The sequence below is a fragment of the Sphaerodactylus townsendi genome, linkage group LG13 (assembly GCF_021028975.2).
Source record: "Sphaerodactylus townsendi isolate TG3544 linkage group LG13, MPM_Stown_v2.3, whole genome shotgun sequence".
Lineage (NCBI taxonomy): Eukaryota > Metazoa > Chordata > Lepidosauria > Squamata > Sphaerodactylidae > Sphaerodactylus > Sphaerodactylus townsendi.
Genome location: NC_059437.1, coordinates 12259214 through 12286604, shown reverse-complemented (window position 1 = coordinate 12286604; position 27391 = coordinate 12259214). Strand labels below are relative to the sequence as shown.

Below are 27391 nucleotides of genomic sequence, written 5' to 3'. Positions count from 1 at the left end.
TCGGAATAAATTACGCCACAGTGATGAGATTCTGCAGACTGTCTGAGAAACTCTTTTATTTCCAAGGGCCAGCACAAAAGACAATCGCTGCTATTTTTTGCCATAATATATGCCAGTAGTTTGTTCTTTGCACGTAAACAGATCCATTTTTCAGCCCCGTAATCAGTATGCATCTATTAAGCTACTTAACAGCAATGAGCTGTGGTTCATTAGGTAGCTACTGTTGTGTCTCCGTCTAGTTAAAATTTCACAGCAAGTTAATCTATTTTATTACAAATGAGAACACAAGCAATTATGTCCCCGCCATTTTCCAAACACAGGGTTAACAGTATTTGTAACAAATCAATGAGGACATTTCAATAGGAAAATTGCAAATCTCAAAGCCTTAACATCTTTTTACACCTTGATGACTTCATTTTGCCATTTGTGAATTTTACAGCCCCGTCACTCTTCATATATTTCAGTTTTCTTCTCTCGAAAATAGCTGTCGTTCCGCTAGCCCAACACATTAAAGCTTTCCTTCTGGAGAGCATATCCTCCCCCCCCCACACACACACGGGTATAAATATTAGGTTACATCTAAAATAAAGTCACATTTTTCAAATTAACTGTCTGATCCTCTGCACTGTTGTGATGGGGTAGCATCATATAGCATCCGGAGTAATGATACAAGCTTACGAGCAAGAGGACCATCCAACCCTTGGATCAAGGGCTGGGATACAACTCTAATAATAACACTGGGAGGTGTTTGCAATGACATCCAAAGACTTGGAGAATCCCCACCTCACCTGCCACTGGAGTGGAATTGCTGGCGGCAGCGTGATAGCAAAGAGTATGAGTGATGAGCCAAGGATTTCTCAACTTTTTTCAGACCTCAACCTTGTCCTCAACAGGAGATAGGCAAGCACATTATTGCTGATTGGCTAGTTATTATTATTTTTTAATTATTTATTATATTTAATAGACCGCCCTATCCCCGAAGGGCTCAGGGCGGTGTACAATAAAACCGTGTTACAGTGGTACGGGTTGCTGACATTAGTGAGGGTAGCTAATCACTACAAAATAGTGAATTTCTATGGATTCGGGGGCTTCAGTTTATGTGCTACCTCTCAATCATTAACAGAAAGGGCAGGAAGAAATTCCTCTTTTTTCAACTGTTCAGCTGCAACAGGAGCTGGTGATTTCGACAAATGAATCATTATGCTCCTGCAGGGAGGCTGGGTGTGTGGGGGGGCAGTGCTTGGTAACGAGCGGCTCAGGTGGGCGCCGGGCAGGAGGCTGGCTGCTGCCTTCCCCGGCCACTACGCACTGAGTGGGATCTTGGGTAACATCTGGGATTTCTTCTCTCCAGCATGTTATAAGGAACCTGATTTTTAACCAGCTGCTGAAGGGTAGAAGGAGAAGACCACTTAGCCATCCGGGGGGCCATTTTGATTTTTTGCTAAGAAGCTCTACTTTCTGGTGATATAATGCCCAGACTTGTGAAATAGGAATGCTGGCCTTTGCTTAACGTTATGTTTTTATCTCTGTGTGCACTGTGAAAACTTGTAAGGGAGGATAGGGCATACTCACTTTCAGAAATAATCTACATATATTTTGGAAACCAGAACCAGAAACATTTTGGAAATTTTAACTATTTGCTCCTTTGTGGTACCAATAGGTAATCTATCTTATCTCTTCTCTTTTCTTTACAGAACTGAACCATAAATTTCCCTCCAAAGGTCTTTCTGGCAGTATTAAATCCTTTTGAAGGACAATATATTTCTATGCCTTACAATAGAATGGTTTGGCTCTGAAAATGTAGCTCCAATGCCTGATATTATTCATTTTAGCCAATACTTAGATTGCTGGTATCAAATCCATGTTTCCTAGTTGTCTGTGACACCTTCTCTTAACACTCACGGGCATCCCCTCTGATGTGGTACACTTATAGCAAATGCTACAGGAGTGGCCCTGAAACTTTTATTGTTATTATTTTTATTTTATTCGATTTTTATCCTGCCCTCTCTCCTAACTCTGAGCCAAAGAGAGGTAGTATTGTCCACCAACTGGCTCACTGTGATAACAATGGAGGTGTGCTAATGATATCATCACAGGGGATAACATAGTTGAAAAGTTGGTTCTATTATCTGTTGAGACATAGAAGAAGAAGAAGAAGAAGAAGAAGAAGAAGAAGAAGAAGGAGGAGAAGAAGAAGAAGAAGAAGAAGAAGAAGAAGAAGAAGAAGAAGAAGAAGAAGAAGAAGAAGAAGAAGAAGAAGAAGGAGAAGGAGAAGGAGAAGGAGAAGGAGAAGGAGGAGAAGGGGAAGAAGGAGAAGGGGAAGGAGAAGGAGAAGGGGAAGAAGGAGGAGGAGGAGGAGAAGGAGAGGAGGAGGTTGGATTTATACCTCACTTTTCTCAGCTATAAGGAGTCTCAAAGCAACTTACAAACTCTTTCTTTCTACACAACAGACACCTTGTGACGTTGGTGGGGCTGAGATAATTCTGAGAGAAATGCGACTAGCCCAAAGTCACCCAGCGGGCTTCATGTGCAGCAGTTGGGAAACAAATCTGGTTCAACAGATTAGAGTTTGCCGCTCATATGAAGGAGTGGGGAATCAAACTTGGTTCTCCAGATAAGAGTTCACCTGCTCTTAACCACTGTACCACAGAAGAAGAAGAAGAAGAAGAAGAAGAAGAAGAAGAAGAAGAAGAAGAAGAAGAAGAAGAAGAAGAAGAAGAAGAAGAAGAAGAAGAGGAGGAGGAGGAGGAGGAGGAGGAGGAGGAGGAGGAGTTTGGATTTATATCCCCTTTCTCTCCTGCAGGGGAGACTCAAAGGGGGCTTACAATCTCCTTGCCCTTCCCCACTCACAACAAACACCCTGTGAGGTAGGTGGGGCTGAGAGAGCTCCGAGAACTGTGACTTGCCCAAGGTCACCCAGCTGGCATGTGTAGGGGCGCCATTACAGGAAGCTGTCTGAATTCCCCAGATAAGCCTCCACACCTCAAGCGGCAGAGCTGGGAATCAAACCCGGTTCCTCCAGATTAGATACACAAGCTCTTAACCTCCTACGCCACTGCTGCTCCTAGTTGTGCTGGTGGGCCTGTCCAGTCAGCTGTCGAGTATTTGCTCCTCCCAGTTCGAACTGAAACTGTTTTGGGCAGCCTTTTCCTTGGCCTTCTTCTGTGCTTTTCGCTGCAGCAAACTGGTGTCCCCATAAAGTAAGTTTTGACTTAATGGCACTTAAGTACGTAGAACCTGCAGAGGAAGCCGGTGATCTAGAAGATCCCATAAACGCCATACTTAAGCAAATCTGATTACAAATTTGCGTGTTCCCTGTTTCTGGAACATTCTGGGCGGATGCCACTGATTTTTACTTTTGGATGAAAGTACTGAAGATGGAGAATGTCTTTTGTATGAGAGCACTCTGCTCCAACGGACCACATAATCTGCACTGGGTCTGGGTAGGCACGTTGGCGCCTTCTCTCCCAAAAGCTCTCATCCTGGTTTCCTGCTAAATGCCCCAACAACAAACACCCAGTCTCTCTCTCATTTCGAAATCCAAATTCAAAACACTGTTGTTTCTCTCTCTTAGATTTACAGACACCCACTGAAGTGTAGGAGCCACGTAAGGGGTAGTGGTTAAGTGCTTGCACTGCCACTCACATGAAGATCAGGTTTGCTTCCGAAGCCTGTGGGTCAGATATCCCAGCAGCTTGCTCATGGTCAACTCAGCCATCCATCCATTTCTTGGATTTGGTAAATGAGTACTCTAGCTCATAGCTAGGGGTAAAGAATAGCAGCAGGGGAAAGCAATGGCAAACTACCCACACAAAGAGGCTTGCCTTTGAAATCACCGGCTCACAGTGGTACTGCCCACAGTGGTCGGACACGACTGGGAAGGAGGCATTTACTTTACTTTACTGAAGGGCATTTTCTAAGAATTCCTCCCACTGGGAACAAATATGGAATTACCTACAGCCATTGGGAAACACTGCCATTCTTGGATGGTCAAGGTCTGGACTTCATGTACATGGCAATCCAGTAGACAGCTAAACCCCTTGCTCCATGCATACATAGAGACTCATGGTGCCTGAATCAGCTTACGACAGTCTTGGGAAACCTCAGAAGTGGCAGGTGAAATTTTTATAGATAAACTGAGCATCAAGTTTGAGCCTTGAGCATTCCGAAAAGGCTGTGTGACAGATAAGAACGCTTGTTTCAGAACTTGCCTTAAGACACAAAACTAGAAGTGTCCTGCAATTGTTAATCTATTAATGAGTTCCTTAAGGACTTAATGGCATTTCTCTGCTGACAAGTGGGTTTTGGAGCTCTGTCAGAATACTGGAAATTTTATTCATACGTTTGTCTTGATATTTCCTGTTAAATTGATGAGGCATTCCCTCTTGCAACCTACTGGGCAGGACAATGTAGGAGTGAACTCACTAATGAAACCAGAGATATACAATCGACTGTTGAAAACAAACAAACACACAACTGTGATTCAGCATCAGATATCCCAAAACGACATTTTAAGTTTGCAAATGTATGGGGAAATGAGACCCAACGATGAAATTGACACCATCTAAACATTATTTGTCATTAACTCTTTTAAATGAGTGTTTTAAAATCACTGTGGTTCTTCTGCTTCCTTTAGGGAGAACTCTCCAATTGAAACAGTTGCCTTCAATGAATCAACTATCTGTGCTGGGTATCTTCATTATACACAGTATGGAAGAAGAAGGGTTGGATTTATATCCCCCCTTTCTCTCCTATAGGAGACTCAAAAGGGCTTACAACCTCCTTGCCCTTCCCCCCTCACAACAAACACCCTGTGAGGTAGGTGGGGCTGAGAGAGCTCAGAGGGCACATGTGACTAGCCCAAAGGGTCCTTACTATTCTGAGATAAGAAGCCACCGCCACGGCTCAGGTGTAGGCCGGGCTGAATAAAGGCCAGTTCTCTAGATCAGAGAACACCTGCTCTTAACTACTACGCCATTGCTGCTCCTTCCAGTATTCCCATATTTCTGAAAATGGAGAGTTAGGTTAAACTACAGTGGGGAGACCAAGGCTAAAATCCCTGTGCAGTTATGAAACTCAGAGGTTGACCTAGGCCAACCATGTACTCTCTTTCTCAATCTATTTAACCTCACAAAGTTGTTGGGATAATAAAATGGTGTGTTTATGGGTGCTATGAAAGAAATCATGAGTGCTGTTTGGAGAAAGGAATGGATATGGTAAAGCTCCCAATCCAGAAAAATGGTAATTCTGTTGACCGGATCTCTGAAATTTGATAACACACTTCAGGTTCTAGGCTCATCCTTCTATAGGCAAAGGACAGAAGAACTTATAGGAATGGATGGGTGGTATCATCCCTTAGAGCCTGAATACTAATGGCTTCCACCACTTGAACAGAGCATCTTTGTATGGTCTAATTGAATCTGAAGAAAACAATTTAGTCCAATAGAATCTGAAAGAAAAAGTTCCTCTCCAGGACGTACAGTGGAATCTCTGTTTTCGTTGGTAATCCGTCCAAAAAGAATCGATGAAAACCGAAACCGATGAAAACTACTAAAGACAACAGCAGTGGACATCTGTTATCTTTTACTAGAAAAACCTATGTGAGGACCATTGGAATTCATGGATCTTAAACTCTGGGCCCTGAGGAACAAGCACAGTTCCTACTAACTTTTCACTATGTGACAATTGTGTGCCCCAGGTGAGTCAGTCGAAGAAGGGGGGTTAGAGGACCAAATGGCCTGGGCAGGAGGCTGAAATTTAGACACTTCTTAACTGGCATTTCACAAATTTAGAAACTTGTTTTTATGTTGACCATGAATTGTCACTTTTTATTTTTATTATGGATGGGGCCGCAAAAGAGGGATGCTTCCTGGATTTCTCTGCATCTCCAAGAGAGCCTGACATGGGCAGAGAATATAATTCCTTCTAAACTAAGGAATAATCCGGCTAGTTATAGAAGCCAGAGGACCGTATGTAAATTTCCTCCCTGTACAATTTCCCAGATGTCCTTGGCCGAACCATTTCTCCCAGGATTTCCTTCCATATATAAAATTTTAACTTGCATCTCTGAAAAACACACAAAGTATCATGCAAAAAAGATAACAAGGCAACAGTTCCAATTAAAAACACACTAGAAGCAACATCTTCAACCAGCTGCAACTGAAACTTGATAGCAGTTTTAAAAAAATAACCTCAGGGTCAGCCCACTGACATTAGCTTTTAAATATATTAACCTGGCAGGAAATCGTGAAGAGATCAACATGGACTTGGGATAGTAAGTGTAATTATCACAGCCATAAAAGTTTGGAAACTTTACAGTTCTAATGTCTTCAAAAGAGGGGAAGCAAAGTGAAATTTCACCCACTGATCTAAGGGAAGGTCAGGTTTGACTCAAAGTCCACTCTGTCATGTTCCAAAAATTCCCGTCATTGTACACCCAATAAGTTTTGACCAATAATTGACCAAGATTGACCAATAAGTCTCTGACCCATGCAATCTCTTTATATGGGGACTATCTTTTCTTGTCTCTGTGGTATGTCTATCAAGTCAACTGGGCTTCTGGCCTAGCCTACAGACCCATTCTCATTCGCTCCAACTGTTCTTGGTCTTAGCAAATCATGACTATGTATCCAACTAACAGAAACTTCACAAAATAATATTTCCTACTGCCCTTTTGCTAGTGAGAATTCCTAGTGCTCCTACCCCCTCAATTCCTTTTCATGGTCCCTAGAAGTTAAATTCCTGGGAATGGATGAATCTCATATACAGTACATACCGACGTTAATACAAGCGCATGAATACTAAGGCACTATTTGTGCACATCCTGCCATTTTATAGCCTGCAACTGCCAGAGCATATTCTCAGCTGTTGATAGCATATTGAACTGCAATTATCTTGTTTTAAGTACACCTTAACGAAAAGAGCCACAACCCTCCTTATTTTTTTCAATCTGTGGGAGACAGCAGAGAAACAAATACACAGCAGGCAGAGTAATGACTTCAATGTACGAAAACTGTGTCGCCTAGGGACTTTGATAAGTGACCCTCGGGATCAGAACTGAGTGTTAACAAGTATGTCCCTAATTTAATCTGTGGCTCATTCCGCACATGCAGAATAATGCACTTTCAAACTGCTTTCAGTGCTCTTTGAAGCTGTGTGGGCAGCAAAATGCACTTCTTGCAAACAGTTGTGAAAGTGGTTTGAAAACTCATTATTTTGCGTGTGCGGAAGGGGCCTGTGAAACAATGGTGGGTTGAAACAGAATGGTTGTGTAGAAATCTCAGAAATAAAAAGGATTCATAAATAAAATGGCGGAAGGATAGGAAGACTAAGCCAACCTTCAAAATAAACAACAGAGTCAGCTGACACTCTCTTCGGTCAGTCATGTCTTCTAGAAACAGAGAGCGTTGACATTTGGTTTAAAACTCTGATCTGGGAAATGACTCATAGCAAGCCAACTTTCAGACAGAGAAAGTTTTCTCAGCGGAGCTGTAAATCCCTGAAGGCAGGGATTTATAATAGAGTTTCTGACAGAGTCTTAACTATAGAAGTGCCAGTAGAAGCTGCTAATCACATTAGGTGAGATTATAGATGGCAGAGAAGTCTTTTGATACCTGGCCACCGTGGCTCTCCCTAATTTATAGTGCTCTTGTCAAGAAGAAATCAAATTTCATAGTTATGACATTTCTTTCCAGAGTACTAAATGTTAACTTTGCTGAGCAGGCAGATTTGGGAGTGGGTTGGGGGCAGGGAGGAGAGACAGCTTTGTTCTAAATGGCAAATGTAATATATAGTGGGACGAGACATGATAACTTCATTCAAAGACTTCCATTAAGCAGACCTTTCTCGGGCCAGTGAGAAGCAGGCAAAGATATACGCTAGATATACAATCTATTGGGGATGGTGATGAGCGAGCCACTTTGGGATGGGTCCTGCGAAGGGTGAGGGAAAGATGCTTGATGCTCCACGAGCCCCCCCCCCCCAAATTCTCCCTTCCCCCTCAGGCTCCGCCCCCCCATGGGGAGCCCCATGGATAAAATGGTCTCAGGCAGGGCAGACTCCACTGCAAATAGGGTGTTGTCCTTTCCACTATTTTGTGCCAACAGAGAATTTGCTCCATTGTGTTTGTTCCGTCAACAGAAAGAGGAATTGGGACAAACTCATTTTATTTCCCCTTCTCTCTATAGATCCCTATGCCAGTGGCATTTTGCCCAAGGGAAAAATACATTGGGTCTAAAGTGGGCAGGGGTTACTAAAGTGAAGACAGACTGTCTCTTTTTGTATTCTTTCTTTTTCAGAAGAAGAAGGAGGAGGAGGAGGAGGAGGAGGAGGAGGAGGAGGAGGAGGAGGAGAAGAAGAAGAAGAAGAAGAAGAAGAAGAAGAAGAAGAAGAAGAAGAAGAAGAAGAGGCGGCAGCATTTGGATTTATACCACACCTTTATCTCCTGTAAGGAGACTCAAGAAGGCTTCCAAACTCCCTCCCTTCCTCTCCCCACCTTACAGATGCCTTGCAATGCGGTAGGTGGGGCTGAAAAGAAGTTCGAAGAAGGAGCATGACTAGCTAAGGTCACCCAGCAGGCTTCATGTGCAGGAGTGGGGAAACAAATCCAGTTCACCAGATAAGAGTCCACTGCTCATGCAGAGAACTAGGAGTCAAACCTAGTTCTCCAGATTAGAGTCCACCATTCTTAACCACTACACCCCACTAGCTCTCAGATGCCTGTAGAGATCTTTAACTGACTGAAATATGTTCAGTCCGGAAGATCCAGATGTAGAGCTGCAGCATTCTGAACCAGCTGACGTTTCACAAAATGCTCTTTAGAGACAGAGGCATATAAAACACTAGACAACAGTTGAACCTGGATGTTCTCTGAGCACAGACAATTCTGCCAACTGTCCAGCCAGGCTTGGAGACTTACCTTTATGACTGAGGCTCCGGCTCTCGAAAGGGGGCTGTGCATCTGAGCAGCAGCTGCCATGTTAGCTATAGTATTGAGATGGTTCATTTGATTCATAGCCATTGCGACGGAAGCAGGAGGTAGGCCAACCGGAAGGAGGGGATGGGGCATCATCATGAAGGGCAGATCTATCCCTGGAGAGGGGAAAACCCAAAAAAGATACGGCCATTACTTCATACATTCAACTCTGTGAACACTTAAGTCATAATAAGATAATGATTACTCATTATATAAAACATTCATTATTATTTATTTAGAAGACTAGTTTCCTGCTCCCAAAGATGCTTTTACAACCATCACTTGGGACATGGCTGCTGAAGGACAGAGTTGAACGTTTTTCTTTCACTGCTATTTTCTATACTGGTCCCTCCCTCCAAAAAACATGAACATACAAACAGTTGCTACCCTGTTTCCCCTAATATAAGACATCCCCGAAAAATAAGACATAGTAGAGGTTTTGCTGAAGTGCGAAATATAAGGCATCCCCCGAAAGTAAGACATAGCAAAGTTTTTGTTTGGAAGCATGCCCGACAAACAGAACACAGGAAAAATAAGACATCCCCTGAAAATAAGACATAGCACATCTTTGGGAGCAAAAATTAATATAAGACACTGTCTTATATTCGGGGAAACACGGTAATAGCCCCAACTAGCAGGAAAAAACAGTTATTTGTATGGTGCTATTTCTCCATCAACCCCCTTGGTTCCTGCAAAGGTATTAGCAACTCTTGGAGGATATGATTTTGGGTTAAATCTTCCTCTCCAGCATGCTTTTGCCTATCAAACAGGCACCATCGCTGCTTTGAAATAAAGACAAGACAGTGGAAGATGACGCACTTTGTGTGCATTTGTGCAGCAAGAAAGGTCTGGCGCAAAACATTAAAGGCTTTAAAGGTTAAATATGATTCCCTGAATGGTGACTCTAGCTCAGTTCAGACATCATGCAAAACCAACTTTATTTTAACTATTGTTTGTTCATGAAACCAGGATTCAGCACCCAGAAGACTGCTCAGCAACCCTTCGGCTTGCGAATGATGGTTTCCCCTCCCTTGTTGGGTATCAGTGTAGCTGTGCAAAGCTTGGCAAAGTAGGACTAGGGCAGTGATGGCGAACCTTTTTGAGACCGAGTGCCCAAATTGCAACCCAAAACCCACTTATTTATCACAAAGTGCCAACATGGCAATTTAACCTGAATACTGAGGTTTTAGTTTAGAAAAAAACTGTTGGCTCCGAGGCACTTGGTGCTCCGGAGTAAGCGAGTGAAGCAACCGTAAAAAATACAAATGGGTGAATCGCGATCCTGGCAGAGTTGATCAGAAGCAAGCCTCATTGCCAGCAGCTGGAGAAACGCTACTTCCCGGAGTAAAGGATCATGCCCAGACCAGTCTAGATGTGTGTATGTGTGTGTGGGGGTTGAGTTTCCACCCCCCTCCCACATGATGAACTTCTGGAAAAGTGAGTGCCTACAGAGAGGGCTCACAATTTTACCTCTGGCACCGATGCCATGGGATTACGCCACCACTGGACTAGGAAATAAAGCCATGATATCTCTACTCATCTATCATGTGAAACCAGCTTCTAGGCTGCTCAGACACGGCGTGGAACCAAGGTTTTGGTCGCTAACCCTAATTAACCCCAGGCTGCACCACCACTACTCACTGGCCAGCGCTTAGTAAAGGAATTTACCTCAAACCAGGATCCAAATCATACTTATTAACTACAGTTGAAATTTTGAACTTGAACCCTGTGGAACTGCCATAAGGATTGTTTTGGCTAATGAAAATGTTGACCGTCTTCTTCCATTCTTTTTGAGGAAATTATTCAACATTCCTCGTTGCACAGTTGATGTGGCTCTTTGTTCGGAACTGGACCAACCGGCCCTTGAAGCAAAGGCTTGGTCACAAGCATTTAGACCAGCGATTCCCAAAGTGGGATGCCGCTAATTGTGGTGCTGCAGCGATCCAGAGTGGGCGGTGATAGCCAATGAGTAGAAACATTAATACATATATCTTTCTGTTTTAATGGCTATTAAAATTTTAAAAAATTAATTTCCAGGGGGCGCTAACAAATATTTTTTCTGGAAAGGGGGCGGTAGGCAAAATAAGTTTGGGAACCACTGATTTAGACTGTTCACCGAGTCATATTTGCTTCTTAAAGACTATCTGGCACTCCTGAAAGCAATATGGTTTAAGATTGTCTTTGTGAAACTCCTGGCTCTCGGTCTTAACCTGGACATTATCCAGGACTTGGGTCTTCATGCAACATTTGCTTCAGTGAGAAATTGCGTGAAGTCAATTGATTACCGAAGCTCTTCTTTTAGAGCACACGACACCTGCCCATCAGAATGCTGTGGTTATCCCCCACACTGAAATCTCTTCCGTCCTTTACGTACATATCTGTTGAGTTCCCAAAGCCTTTTAAGAACATTCAGCCAGGCCAGACGAAACACCCACTCCTCGGCAGTTATGAGGGGAAGAGTCATTCATTTACCTTATTTAGAATAAACCTGTCCCTGTTTCTTAGGTAACACCGACACAGTTGCACATATTTTTGGAGTGTTTTTTTGTGTGCCAATCTCAGGAGGCATTAGATTTCGCCTCGTTTGCCAGTCGATGCTGATATATATATTCTTATAACCTCGTCGCGTATGTATTTGCTGACAGGGAACCAAACAGAACTCAAGCAGTCGCTTTTCAAAAAAAAACCTCCTTTTGTCTATTGGGTAATAAGCGATTAATAACTATTCACTGCTCGAGACTGATGTATCATAGAGCTTTTATTGGATAAAAAGGAAAGGAAAAGGAGGGGAAGAGTTCCTACTATTCCACCCTACAGAAGTGCAAAATTTGGGGGTGAAACTGAGGAAGGGTTTAGAGGCTAAAACATTTGAAGGTGTATTTTACTTGTACAGTAGATAACTTGACTTAAAAAGAAAGATTTAGGGTCGTGCGTTCTTATCTGCCCCCGAACTCTTGGGAAATAGGGAGGGGTATGTATTTAAATAAGGAAGAAACCAACAAAGAAAAAGAGTTATGAAACAGTGCCTGTGGCATCTCACTTGTCTTCAAACCATACTAACGGCTCCGCCCCACCCACCCCGCCAAAGAGCTCCCATTGCAAACATAAGTCTTTGTTCCTCATGTTGCTACAGGCAGCCTGGTAATCTTTCCTCATATAAGGTTGAAACTCCCCAGACACCATCTGTCCATATACTGAGTTCGCGTGCCTGCTTAAAGTCAATTAACTGGCTGCAAGCGAGTGACAGGTTGTACGCATCATCAGGTTTAAGGCACAATACATCAAGCCTCCGCGAAAGGGGCACGAAGGAAACGCATCTCCAGCTCGCAAATCAGAACATAATGCACGATATTCAATAAACCCTTGAATAGCCTCGCGGAAGACGGCAGAGGAATCGACGATAACAACAAAATTAGAAAAGAAAATCTGGTGAGAAGGGGAAAATTCTGCACGAGGAGAGGAGCTCTCCAGTTGATTGAACGAGACAACTCTGAGCACGTCCAGGGTGCAGAACATAAAACTGCAGTCGGTTCTAAGCAGTGACATCTTTCTAAGTCCACTGACTTCAGTGAACTTAAAAGGATTTAACTCTGTTTAGGACCATATTGCCAAAGAATCCAGGGCATATTTAAGTCATGCAAGCTGACTACTACAATCCCACATCAGTGAAAATGCTAAAGACTTTCAATTATGAACAAAACCAAAAATTACGGTATTGTAAGACCGATTCAGCAATACTGGCCTCCCAGATGACAGTGAGGATCAAGGAAAAGAAATCAACTTATTTCAAATAATTTGCCCAAATGTGAGGAAGACACAAATGAAAACTTAGCAATGCAGATCTGGTTTCTCCTCACTCATTGCTTTCTCCACAGTCGCTTTCTTGTCCCTGACTTGTATCACTCCAACAGGCAATTTCAAAATACATTCTCTTCCCTCTCTTGCACAGACAATATCCTCTTTGTACACAGAAAAAGAAAAAAAAGAAAGGCAGGATAATGTTACAATGTTGATTGACAACTGGCGAACCATATCAAAGTACAAGTAGAGCTACCAAAGACCACCCACCCCTCCTCCATCCGCCAGCTCAACACCTATGGCTGGAAACCTTCTTTTCTAACACTAAAAAAATCTGGTTGATCTAAAAAATGCCCACCTACCCCCCACCCCCCTCAATTCTGTTGGGCTAACATTTTTCCAAACTGTTACGGGCACTTTTCACATTCTACTGAGGTCAAAAGCAAAAATATCCCATTGATTACAAAAAATTGAATGTTACTTTTTTTTAATGCAATGTTCAAGAATACAAAGACCTTGACTGCTTTTCATTCATCAAGATTTGGAGGGAACACCATATATTTCTTTCTCTTTTTTTCAATGCAACGGGATGTAAATAAACAGGGTGTAAAATATTCATGAGCATGTGCAGGACTGAACTCCTGGTGAAATTCTGTATAATTCTACACCAACCTCAAGTTGGGGCCTGGAGGTTCTCCAAGAATTACAACTACCTCCCAGAGTCCAGATATCAATTTCCTGGGGGAAAGATGGCTGCTTTGGAGGCTGGGCTCTTTGACATCACTGCCACTTCTTAAACGTCATCCACTGCAAATCCGCCCCCCCCCCCCCAATTTCCAGTAGTTTTCCAAGCTGGGATTGATCGTTCTAGACAGAAGAGGAGGAAAACTTTTCCATCTTTTGTTTCCCCCCCCCTCCATTTATTTCCCATGGGACACCAGGACCGATGCCCCTTCATTGGACCATCCTTCTTGTCTATACTCCTGCCAGGTCTACATTTTGGTCTCATTCCTCAGCTTTGTTTTAACTGTGCCACAGCCATATATATACTGGAAAAATACTTTTTTCCATTTTGTTCCTTGTGCCTGAAGTTGGAGTAGGCCATATTCTGAATCCTTCATGGTCTAATGCAGGGGTCTGCAACCTGTGGGTCTCCAGTGTTTCCATGAACTACAATTCCCATTATTGCCACGCTTTGGCAGGGGCTGATGGGAATTGTAGTCCATGAACATCTGGAGACCCACAGGTTGCAGGCCCCTGTTCTAATGAATCCATATTCACTGGTAGAGTTGCCAGATCTTCTGCTACGGTGGGAGACCTCCCTCCAAACATCTCCATTGACCACCACTACTCCAATCAATGATGGAAGAAAAATGAAGGGAAAAAAATGCTGTCAGCCTCTGAGCTTGTTTGTCATTTCTTGATACAACATGGGAGTGACAATGGGTAGCTCTAGGAATTGCTGTGAACTCTATGGTTTTACCACTGTGACTTCCAGGCCACTGACATAACTCCCATGACCCACACCTCAACTGTCTCTCTGGTTGCCAGGCACATCTAGCAACCCTAGACAGCAGTGTTCCACGGGCAAAGGCCCCACCATTTACCCAGTGCTCAATGCCCAATTGACACTGATAAGGATTTTCTGCTGTCTGTTTTCATTATGTGTGCTGCTTTTAGCCTCCTTGCTTTGGTTGTTTTTTAAAGGTTGCTTAATATGCTGGCTGCTTTTAAGGGTTATGTAAGAATCTATCTGTGCAGCACTGCTGCTCAGATGCTATGATATTTGTTTATATCTGATGCTCTAATGGAGAGGCGTGGGGGGGAAGTGGTGCCCTTGGCAACACGCGATGCTCGGACGCCCAGCCCCCTCGGCCTCAGCAACGCTCATCTTGGGAACCTGTCAGCGGGCACCCTTCCACCCCTTTGGCCGTACCGAAGGAGAACAGCGTGTGGTAGGACAGGGCTGAGGGAGGGTGTGAGGCGATTCTCCACCCACGCATGACCAGCTGAATGGTGCACCGGGGCATGTGACCCCCACATGTCCCTGTGGCTGCTCTGCCTCTGCTCTAATGAGTGATCATTGTATTAAAGATGCACTATATTACTGAGCAGTTATTAGCTATCATTGATTCTTCGGGTTGAAAAGTGGAGGATACTCGTATGTGGAAAGAAACCAATCCAATCTGGAGTTAGAATCCAGAGCAAAAGTTAACAGTGGCAAGTCACGCTTGTCAAAGAAAGGCCAGAGACGACACACCAAGCACAGTTGGGCACGGACAGAGAAGTTCTCACATTTCGCTGTCATCACTGCTGCAAGAAGTGTTCATCATGAGTTTTCCTCCAACGTGCTTTGTTACCCCTTACCCCAGGAGCCAAACAGGGCCTGTGTGAAGGGGGAGGGTGTCTGGTTGGCGATATGCCAAGAAGGGTTCTCCCTGGTTCTCCTTGCCCTGTGCTATCTTTGTGACGATCCTGGACAGTAAGTTAGTCAGCTGAGTGTGCGATTTGAACGCAGCTTCTGATGTAGGTCAGAACAGAGGCCCGCATGAACAGCGCACTGTACAGCCACAGATGAATGACTGCATTTACTAGCTAAAGGTAAGAGAAGTCACTGTGCATATGTAACCCCCATGCTCAGAATGGGTTGACCCAGAAAGGGGTGGAGACTCAAAGCAGCAGAAGGCTGCAGAGCTCATGTAGTTTAAGGAGGAGACAAGGCTACCAGACTCGGACCAACCTTGGTTTGTATAAGCCCTTAACACCCTTGTTAAGGTAACTGCAATGTAATGTTAGGGAACTAGTGGGGAAGGTAGTTGTTTATTTTGCTGTAATGTTGTAAATGTTGGAGTTTATTGTTTCCAGGTTTTTTTTTATGTTTGTAATGGGTGAGGAGTTCTCCTGGAAACCTTCATCATGTTGAATCCATTCCATCAAGCCCTTGGAGTCTTCAGGAGCCAACCCACTTGCCAAGAAGAATTGGACTTGGCAGTATAAGTAGACTATAAATATAAGGACTTGAAAATGCATCCTGAACAGGACCTTGAAGTGTGATGTTAAATGTTGATGTTATATGTTAAGAAAGTAAACCATTTTGTTTGTTTTTTAAATTTGTTGTTGCAAACTCATTCCAAGTTTTGCCCCACAGAACCCACAGATAGAGGTTACACATACACTGTGTGAGAAAGACAAAAAGACTGGCAAAAGGTCACCCAGTGGGCTTTGTGGCAAAGTGGGAATTTGAAATTCATGAAATTCTCTTAACCTTCCTCAAAGACCAACTATCAGGATCAAACAGTGGGTAGAGATACCTATGAGAGCCACAGTGGTATAGTGTGGTTAAGAGTGGCAGGCTCTAATCTGGGGAACTGGGTTCAGTTCACCTCTCCTCCACATGAAGCCAGCTGGATGACTTTGGGACAGTCACAGTTCTCTCAGGATTCTTTCACCACCTCGGAACGTCTCTCACCTTGAAAAACCTATGGCGTTTTCCTCCTCCTCCCCCCCTCCTCCTCCCCCCCCCCACCACCAGAGATGCCACATGTGCTGCCCTGGGATTCTTTGGAAAAGGGTGGGATAAAATTTGTAAATAAAACTTGGGGAATATTGGTTTGCTCCTCAGTGCAAATATAAAAAAGGATTCTGTGAGCACACCTCCTCCACCTTGCTGGAGAGAGCCACGCTAGACTTAGACCACGGCTTTCTACTCCCGCCTCCCGCCAGACCATGCAGAAATACAACTCAGAGTTTGGGATTTAAGGCCCATGTACGTACTGTTAGTAAGCAGGTGGTTCTGCTGCAGAGGGCTGAGTGGATGAGCAGTTCCCAGACTGGGCTGCCCCGACAGCGATGCATGGCTAACTCCGTGGTGGGACCCGGTAGTGATGGGAGATTGGAGTTTCTCTTTATCCCATGAGGATTCACTTCCACCTGAAAAACAGCAGGCACAATAGGTTTTCAAAGGTTCTTTGTGGAGGAGAGGCAGCCGATCGTTGGTCCTTATCTGCAGAGAATGACAAGGACTCTTTTCCTACCTTGATGGACTAGCCACAGTGGTATACATCTCCAGATGTTCATGGACTACAATTCCCATCAGCCCCGGCCAGCATGGCCAATGGGATTTGTAGTCCATGAACATCTGGAGAGCCACAGGTTGCAGACCCCTGGGCTAGAACTTAAAGGAGGAGGGCTAACTAAGAAAGATTGACACCACATACATTCCAGCTTAAGCAAACCGTTACCCACTGGGGCTGGCTTGGCAATTGCATGAAGTCCCACATTCCACCCAGTCAGGATCCTGCTACAGTAGAAACAATTGGGTAGTTTCTCAACAGGAAAAGCATACCAGGGCTGCTTTTGTGTACAATATCATCATATAGGTACAAAAATGAGTATTAAGTGCAGAACTCCCAGGGAAAACAAGCTTCTGGTCCGAAGAAGGAGAAGAAGGAGAAGAAGGAGAAGAAGAAGAAGGAGAAGAAGGAGAAGGAGAAGGAGAAGGAGAAGGAGAAGGAAAAGAAGAAGAAGAGAAGAAGAAGAGAAGAAGAGAAGAAGAAGAAGAAGAAGAAGAGAAGAAGATGAAGAAGAGGAGGAGGAGGTTGGATTTATACCTCACTTTTCTCAGCTATAAGGAGTCTCAAAGCAACTTACAAACTCTTTCTTTCTACACAACAGACACCTTGTGACGTTGGTGGGGCTGAGATAATTCTGAGAGAAATGCGACTAGCCCAAAGTCACCCAGCGGGCTTCATGTGCAGCAGTTGGGAAACAAATCTGGTTCAACAGATTAGAGTTTGCCGCTCATATGAAGGAATGGGGAATCAAACTTGGTTCTCCAGATAAGAGTTCACCTGCTCTTAACCACTGTACCACACGGACGTAAAAGGGGTGTAAGATTATGCAATCTATGTCTGGGGAAACTGCAGAGTAAGCCTATGTCCAGCAGTCAGAAAGAACATTTTCATTGCCCTGGACAGGTTGTTGCTCTTTCGTATGATGGAACAATTGTGTACCCATGGGTATAATTTATAAAGGTCAGAGAATGCAGCTTTTTTGGCACAATTTGTATTAACTTGGCACTGAAAGTTGCTTGATTTTTGTACAGGCAGACGTGGCGTAATGATTAGTGTTGACTTAGGATCTAGAAGACTGGTGAAAATGCCCACACTGCTATGAAGCTCTCTTGGTAACCTCGAGTCTAAACTATCCAACTGGTTGTTGTGAGGTTAAATGTGAAAGGAAGAACCTGCAAAGATCGTCATGCCCTTATATACAGCAGTGGTGCGACCGCACTTGGAGTACTGTGTTCAGTTCTGGTCGCCACATCTCAAAAAAGATATCGAAGAGGTAGAAAAAGTGCAGAGAAGGGCAACGAGGATGATTGAGGGACTGTAGCACCTTCCTTATGAGGAGAGGCTGCAACGTTTGGGACTCTTTAGTTTGGAGAGGAGACGTCTGAGGGGGGATATGATTGAAGTTATAAAATTATGCATGGGGTAGAAAATGTTGACAGAGAGAAATTTTTCTCTCTGTCTCACAATACTAGAACCAGGGGGCATTCATTGAAAATCGCGGGGAAGGATAATAAAAAAGGACTAATGAAAGGAGACACTCTCTTCACTTAGCGTGTGATTGGTGTTTGGAATATGCTGCCACAGGAGGTGGTGATGGCCACTAACCTGGATACCTTTAAAAAGGGCTTGGACAGATTTATGGAGGAGAAGTCGATCTATGGCTACCAATCTTGATCCTCCTTGATCTGAGATTGCAAATGCCTTAGCATAACAGGTGCTTAGGAGCAGCAGAAGGCTCTTGCTTTCACCTTCTGCATGTGAGCTCCCAAAGGCACCTGGTGGGCCACTGCGAGTAGCAGAGAGCTGGACTAGATGGACTCTGGTCTGATCCAGCTGGCTTGTTCTTATGTTCTTAAAGACACTGGCTAGCATTTCCTATAACAAACAACAATTGACAGAACATATTGTTTTAGTGAGGACATCTACTGTTCTCATGAAAACTAAACGTCTTTCAGCATCACTTAAATACATTTTTTCCTATAAAGTAGGAAGCTAGTATAGTGTCTAGATCGAGGGATGTAATTGTACCTTTCTATTCTGCATTGATTAGACCTCACCTGGAATATTGTGTACAGTTCTGGGCACTCCAATTCAAGAAGGAAGGATATTGATAAGCTGGAACGGGTCCAGAGGAGGGCAACCAAAATGGTAAAAGGTCTGGAATCCATCCCCTACGAGGAGAGACTTCGAGAGCTTGGTATGTTTAGTTTGGTGAAGAGAAGGTTAAGAGGTGACATGATAGCCATGTCTGGATATTTGAAAGGATGCCATGTTAGTGAGGGAGCAAGCTTGTTTTCTGCTGCTCCAGAGACTAGGACCAGGAGTAATGGGCTCAAGGTGCAGGAAAAGAGATTCCACCTAAACATCGGGAAAAACTTCCTGACAGTAAGGGCTGTTCGACAGTGGAATGCACTACCTCAGAGTGTGGTGGAGTCTCCTTCTTTGGAGGTTTTTAAAGAGAGGCTGGATGGCCGTGTGACAGGAGTGCTTTGATTATGTGTTCTTGCTTTGCAGGGAGTTGGTTGAACTTGATGGCCCTTGGGGTCTCTTCCAACTCTATGATATGGTAGCAGATGCTGTGGTTGCTCTCATTCTAACTTTGCTTCTCCCTTTCAACCTTACGTGTGCTGGTTATTCATAGCTCTTTTGTTTCCTGAGCTGGACTGGTTATTTATAATCCTGCCCTACCTCTTTTCCAAACCCTATTCAATACTTTATTTTCTCAGACTCTGTATGAATGGATCACTCAGAAATGATTGTAATAATTTTTATTCTTCTTTTGAGACTCGATAAAAATTCTCCCCGTTGTCAAAATACTTCTCATTATTCTACAGAGCTTGGTCGAAGTCTACAGGGTTTGGTCAAGGGCCTTTAAATTTTGGCTGCACTTGAATTATACACATAATAAGCACTCTCTGGTTCACCTAATACTATCAGATACCCAGAGTAATTCATGGTTCTCACTGATAGAGAGGAAGATCGAATCAATTGGTATACCCCTTGACTCCCTTCTACCTTTAACTTGTTCAGAATCATATAAATTATTAAAACAAAAATTGTTGGTGAGAGAATGGAACTATTTAACTCTGGCAGCGAGGAAAACTTGTTCACCTTTACATCTATCAATTCCCTTACAACATAACAGAATGGCTCCTCCTATCTGTAATCATATCTGACCAATCCAGACCAGAGAAGAAGAGTTTTTTCACTCAAATATTTCAATGTTTTCCCTTCTGCCATACTACGAGGTAGATATAACAATCTAGAAATGTGCAAAAGGGTGGGTTCATGTGATGCAAATCAATTAGAAACATTAACTCACCAATTATTCTGTTGTCCTAAATCGGCAAGTATTAGAGTCAAATTATTCAAAGATCTAAACTCCTATAGAAGGATTCTGGCATACGCTGGTGGAGAGAACTCCCTCTTGCATAAATTAAAATTCCCCACAATAATTTACTCAGTTGCAGACCACTAATTTAGGTAATACTACCACCACCTTAATTTGATCAAGGAGACGGTCTGTTTGGAGGGACTAGCTCCTGGCTAAATCACTGCCCTATTAGGTCTTGATTTATGCATCCTAGAAATGCCTTGTTCAAATTTTTTTAGTGTCTGTTGCTAAAGTGGTCGTTTATCAGGCTTCAGCACCTTCTTTAAGATTTCTAGAGGTTAAAGCTCATAAGCAGAGAAATGCTCGCTTCTTTACTCTAAGACTGTACTGTAAACCCACATGCGTGAAACATCCCAGAGCTACCTTGAGCTCAGGTAGTCGTTTCACTTTGAATTGTTGATAATAATAAGAGTTTGTAGGATACGTTTTTTTTTCCCTCCCGGGATATCTTTAATGTAACACCTTCCCAGGACAGAACACGGCAGAAGGAAGGAATATAGACTAAAATACAGGGAGAAAAATCTAACCCCACTTGTTTTGTCTTGGGAGGAAGGTGAGTGGGAGGTAAGCTATGGTTTGAGAATACAGCTTTTCCTGTGATATCTTGAAGGTACCTGTACCAAGTTAAATTCCTTTCCTATGATCAATCCTCTGTTTCTAAATTTCGGAAGACTCACTGACAGCGCCAACTTAAACAAACTTACACCCTTCTAAGTCCATTGACTTCAGTATTCTGGTTAGGATTTCACTGTCAATCTCTTTGCTATCCAATAGAGAAGCTGGACCCACCCCTTTATAGCACAAGCATTCCCCACCAGCCCAAACTTGCCAAAAAAAAATTCTTATTGCACTGCACAAAATACGTGTGTGTGTGTGTGTGTGTGTGTGTGTGTGTGTGTGTGTGTGTGTGTGTGTGTGTGTGTGTGTGTGTGAGAGAGAGAGAGAGAGAGAGAGAGAGAGACTGAACTATGCAACATACTGTAATATGAACTATACAATCAATCTTGTTCAGGATTGCCAGTGACAGCAAGAGAAAAATATAATTTTAAAAATGGTCATTGGTGTGACGTCACTTCCAGGTTAACCCAGAAGTAATGTCATGCCTCTCGAGGAACTGGCCAAAACTTTGCGGTAAAACCTAAAACTCTCTAGCAATCTCAGAAATCTCTGGTTTTATCATAGTTTCACCCAGTTCCTAGAGAAGCATGACATCGTTTCTGGGTTTTCCTGGAAGTGACATCACACCACTGGCTACTGCCCCATCTCTCCTTCCCTTATTCTCTTAATTTTGTCTGTACGTTAAGTCCCTTGCTGTAATTATCATATATAGGCTAAATTATTCAAAGTGGAACAAACCAGGCCGAGGTTCATTCCTTTCCCTGCTACTCCTTTAATAAAATCATTTGATTAGATTTTGTATCGGTGAAGTTGGCGGGGCCGGGGCGGGGGGAGGGGGGTATCTGGGTTATTGACATTGCCAGGAATTCATTAACTTGATTTCCAATTAGAATTGGTAATACTTGGTTGACATGTAAGGGACAGTGGCAGGAGGGAAAAAATGTATCTTAATTGAAGATGAACGTAACAGCACAGAAACACTCAACATTCTTTATGATAAGCACTTGGCTAATAAAAGTGATTAATGCTATCAAACAGAAAAAACTTGAAAGATCAATGATTGAGGGGGGGAAAAAAGGAAACACTCCATCATTTTAATACTACAGCCAAGCTATGAATTACCTTTACTATTACAGATTTGCAATTTGCAAAAATGATGAGCAATGCATTGACAAAGAAAGATGCATTTGTGTCGTGCTAAATTATACCATATGTTCTAATATAATGTGGCATAATTACTGCGGCGTTCAATAGCGCTGCTATATTTGTGCCGATTGTGTCAGCATTTCCGTCGTAAAATTAACACGCTGGACCTTGATTGTCCCAAATTCACACTGACAGAAAGTTGGGCAGATCACTGACTACAGCAGTGTATTCTGAGGGCCAAATCAGAAGGGAGGCTGGAAGAAAAATCTTTTGATAGGAAACCAGAGCCATGCAAGGCCCAGTCCAGGAAAAGGTTAACCCTCCTGTCCTGCATGTGTTTTCAACAAATTTAAACTGAGCGTGCTGCCCCCCCCCCCCCCCATTATCAAGAATTGTAAACAGACAGGAAAAGAGAGCGGGTTCATCTATTTTCTCATTCAGGCCCATACAAGTGGGTTTTGATCAGTGTTTTAATAGGTGAAGTCACTTATCAGAAAGGCTGGAAAGTTTATTCACAAATCCCCAGGATCACATCTGTTTTCCAATAGTCTATCTTTCCAGCAATTCCTCATAAGACCCTAGTTTGTTCTCTGAAACAGAAGAATAAGTTAATGGGTGAGTGCCTCTCAGCAGAGGAGTGAAACAGAGGAGTAAATACAAGGTTGAGGCTTTTATATTATGTTATGTTACATTACAGCATATGTTATATTAAGTGCCATCCAGTCACTTCTGACTTACAGTGACTCTATGAATTTATGACCTCCCAAATATCCCATTGTTAACAACCTTGCTCAGGTCTTTCAAACTGAGGCTGTGGGTTCCCTTATACTAAGAGTCAATCATCTCATGTTGGTCTTCGTCTTCTCCTGCAGCCTTCAACCTTTCCTAGCATCACTGCCTTTCCCAACAACTCTTGTCTTCTCATAGTGTGACTAAAGTACCACAGCCTCATTTTAGCTCCTAGGGACAGTTCAGGCTACTCTGTACACTCCAACACACGCTAGCTGGGTGACCTTCGGCTAGTCACAGTTCCTCAGAACTCTCTTAGCCCCACCTACCTCACAGGGTGTTTGTTGGGAGGGGGGAAGGGAAAGGAGTTTGTAAGCCACTTTGAGTCTCCTTGAAGGAGAGAAAGGGGGGATATAAATCCAACTCTCCTCCTCCTCCTCCTCCTCCTCCTCCTCCTCCTCCTCTTCTTCTTCTTCTTCTTCTTCTTCTTCTTCTTCTTCTTCTTCTTCTTCTTCTTCGCAGACCATGGTATCCGAAACAATCTCTTCCAACTTCACATTTCAAAGGAATCTACTTTCTTCCTGTCAGCTTTCTTCATTGTCCAGTTTTTACACCCATACATACTAACAGGAAATACAATAAACAATATTGCTAGGTTCTGTGCAGCGGCACTTGAAATACATCGCAGGGTGGTCCATGCCACAAAATAGGCTTATATTTGATAGTTATAATTACAGTACTTTATCGGTAAATTTTATTATCCCCTTGTGTCTATTGGTTTTTTTCAGCTTCAAGCCTTTTGCTTTCTTTTAATTGTGTGTACTAGATTTACCTTATACTGGTCTGTGACCACAATTCAGATTCTGATCCAGTCCTTGCAAAATGAGGCTGTGGTTACCTTGATTGATTCAAGCCATCTCATGTTTTGTCTTCCTCTTTTTCTGCTGCTTTCAACTTTTCCTAGCCTTATTGTCCTTCCCAGTGAATCTTGTCTTCTCACGTGACCAAAGTACAATAGCCTCAGTTTAGACATTTGAACTTCTAAACACCATTCAAGCTTAATTAATTATTAGATTGATTTAGCACCCTTCACTAGAAGGCCCAGGGCAGTTTACAACCATCAGTAAAACAATACATAAAACAGCAATAAATACTTTAAAGCCACATTTACAGTTTACACTCAGTGGCAACAGCAGAAGTGAAACTAAAAAGTAGTTTATTAAGGTCAACCATCATCAATGAACTGTAACTTAATCTAAAAATCTTTCAGCAAGAACTCTCACAGGTTCTCATTTCCATTGAATGCATGGGTCCCATCTTCTATTATTATCCCATTATTCAGTCTGATGTAAATGGGACCTCCGCAAAGGAAGGAACCAGAGGAAAACAGAATTTGACCTAGATACTATATTATATTTGCTTGAAAGATTCCAACATATATTATTGAGCAGGGGAAGCTTTCAGGTCGTGTTAAAAATGTAGCACGTGGAAGTAACGAACAATTGTTTGAAAACGTATATCATGCAGGTATTTGTCTGACAGACAGGAGTTGCTTCAAAGCTCGGTTGAGTTTACAATCAGTGGCAATAAGAGGAGGGAAACTAAAAAGCAGTTTATGAAGGTCCACCATCGTCAATGAAATCCTTTCTTAAAAATTCCTGCTTTCCGTTTCTTCAGTTCTCTCCATTTTTTTGTGAAAAGCAGCAGTGGTGTAGTGGCTAAGAGCAATGGCTAAGAGCAGGTGCACTCTGATCTGGAGGAACCGGGTTTGATTCCCTGCTCTGCCGCTTGAGCTGTGGAGGCTTATCTGGGGAATTCAGATTAGCCTGTGCACTCCCACACACGCCAGCTGGATGACCTTGGGTTAGTCAAGCTTTTCGGAGCTCTCTCAGCCCCACCCACCTCACAGGGTGTTTGTTATGAGGGGGGAAGGGCAAGGAGATTGTAAGCCCCTTTAAGTCTCCTTACAGGAGAGAAAGGGGGGATATAAATCCAAACTCCTCCTCCTCCTCTTCTTCTTCCTCTTCCTCTTCTTCCTCTTCTTCATCTTCTTCTTCCTCTTCTTTCTTCTTCTTCCTGTATCTTCCCCAAAAGCCCAATTCAGTGCTATTTCTATGCACATTCCTTGCAGCTACCAGTTCTTTCAGACTGGTTTGCCAATTATACCTGCCTGATTATGCCTTGAGCTATGAGGAAAAGAGTGTGTGTGTGAATGCTTTCGTGAACAAACAATAAATATAAGCTTTCTTGCATTTAGTGCTCTCCTTCTCACACCCATTGCACAAACCAGGACCTGACAGGGTTGCTTTTCTTGAGGAGGAATCTGAAGCTCAGTCATTTAGCCCATGGCCCCAGAATCTTCCCACCCTGAGAAGTCAGGTGACACCTGGGGACCAGTCAAGTGGCACTGTCTGACACAAAAATTCCACACCTGTTAAGTTCCCTCAGTCTAGGCCAGGGGTGTCCAACTCTGCCCCTCCAGATGTTCATGGGCTACAATTCCCATTAGCCCCTGCCAGCATGGTAATTGTAGTCCATGAACATCTGGAGGGTCAGAGTTGAACACTCCTGGTCTAGGCCATGCCACTGGGAAGGCTGCCACTAGTCCAGTGAGCTTTGGCCCAGTTGCTGACTCTAGCTTGACCACTAGCTGACTGATTTCTGACAGACCAGGGCCAGCTGGTCTGCCCAAAGCATTTGCCCAGCCTTCCACCTGAGCGCCTGGCAGTCACACTCCACACTGGGGAAACGTAACGCAGAAGAGAAAGACATCTGTTAGAAAAATTGAAGGGGTGTGTGTGATTAATGAACTTTGCCATCTGGGCCAGCAATTTATCACGACGACTGAAGCTTGTGAAACTCCAATAGACAAACAAGTGGATGATGAAGCTTGGTCAAAACCCAGGTTTTTCCCTCACAAATGTCCTTTAACTACTCCGTGACAATCAGGAATAGAGGCAAGTTTCTAACTGGTCAGGTTGTGTACTCAAGGCTATATTTGACTCAGTGTGGAAATACGGATTTTGGTTTTGTTCTGTTTTTGCTGCTCTCCTCTAGGCATTTTCCCCCCACTAATATTGTCCTATATGTGGAGTACCATAACAATAGCAAATTAAATTATTTCTTCTGCCCTTTATCCAAGAAGCTCAGGGTGGCATGCTTAGCTTACGACACAAAAACGCTGCAAGATATATTTGTGAAATATAAGGGGCATAAATTAACTGGCAAGCTTCTAAGCTGCTCCTATAAGCCTCTTCCAAATGGGCAGGAAGTAGAGGCCCCTTTGAAGAAGAAGAAGAGGAAGAAGAGTTTGGATTTATATCCCCCCTTTCTCTCCTTTAGGAGACTCAAAGGGGCTTACAATCTCCTTGCCCTTCCCCCCTCACAACAAACACCCTGTGAGGCGGGTGGGGCCGAGAGAGCTCCGAGAAGCTGTGACTAGCCCAAGGTCACCCAGCTGGCATGTGTGGGAGTGTACAGGCTAATCTGAATTCCCCAGAGAAGCCTCCACAACTCAAGTGGCAGAGCTGGGAATCAAACCCGGTTCCTCCAGATCAGAGTGCACCTGCTCTTGGCCACTGCTCTTAGCCACTATGCCACTGCTGCTCCCTCCTTTGAGATACCTGCATAGACGAGGCAGGCCTGGGAGGCATATTACAACTGCACCTTACCCACTTCACCTGTCCTTCATTCAGTTAAAAAGAATCAAGAAAACTACAGTTATCAACATCGTCAATAGGGAATCCTGACCAGGGGAAGTCAAAATGGAAAGAATAGATACTTAGTGAGACCTTCTTGCCCCTGATTACACCCAAGTGATTCCTTGTTTTCTTTCTTGCATTTTGTCAGGTAAGTGAATGCAAGGGCTGGATTTAGCTGAAAGCTAGAAATTTCCTGGAATTACAACTGATCTCCCCTTCTGCACAGCACCGGGAGGGCAGGTTGCAGGAGGGATACAATAACCCGCTCTCCTGCTGTCCCGTTCGCATGCCTCCGTGCAGGCAGAGAATGGAGCCTGCGGAGCAATATGGGCTGCCGTTGCGCCTTCACATGGAGGTGCGTCTTTTTTAAAAAAAAAACTCACCTCCCATGCTGCATTGCTGCGTGTGTGTGTGTGGGGGGGACCTTTAAAAACTGGGAAGCAAGCACTTCCTAGGGAAGCTGTTTGCTCATGAGCGGCTGCAATCCGCGTTAAAACGAAAGTATTGCTGATAGTGCGATCCTTGAAAAACCTGGGTTGGAGGGGGAAACACGGGATGGACTTCCCTTAGTATCAGTATCCAGCCGATGTTCTCCCTCAACACGGGTTTTATACCGTGGTTAGCCTGGGTTTATTTGCTCATGCGGAAGGGGCCAGAAATTAGTTATTCTGGAGAAAATGGCTGCCTTGTAGGGCAGACTTTATGATTTCATATTCCCACTAAGGTTCCTCTCCTTTTCAAACTTGGCCCAAATCTCCAGGAATTTCTCCATTCTATTAGAAGAACATCAATTTGTTTAAACAGGTAATGCACTTTCTTTTTACCCATAAAGTTTGCTTTCAAAATAGTTTGACTCTTCATCTTATTATACAGTTGGATATGTGAAAGTATGGTTTACCCATCTATAATATTTAGCTGTATATCATATACAAAAAAAATCAAACAAATGGTGTTGGCA

General features: G+C 43.5%; 1 protein-coding gene across 3 annotated transcripts in view; it reads right to left on the bottom strand.

The window, feature by feature from the left end:
* DACH2 (dachshund family transcription factor 2) overlaps positions 1-27391 on the bottom strand; it is a 433391-nt gene that overhangs the window by 83264 nt on the left and 322736 nt on the right. For all 3 annotated transcript variants that reach the window (XM_048514020.1, XM_048514022.1, XM_048514021.1), the window contains 2 exons: positions 16547-16702; positions 8918-9090 (listed from right to left, as the gene is read on the bottom strand). In XM_048514020.1, the coding sequence (XP_048369977.1) occupies positions 8918-9090; positions 16547-16702 (329 nt within the window). The remainder of the gene's footprint in view (positions 1-8917; positions 9091-16546; positions 16703-27391) is intronic.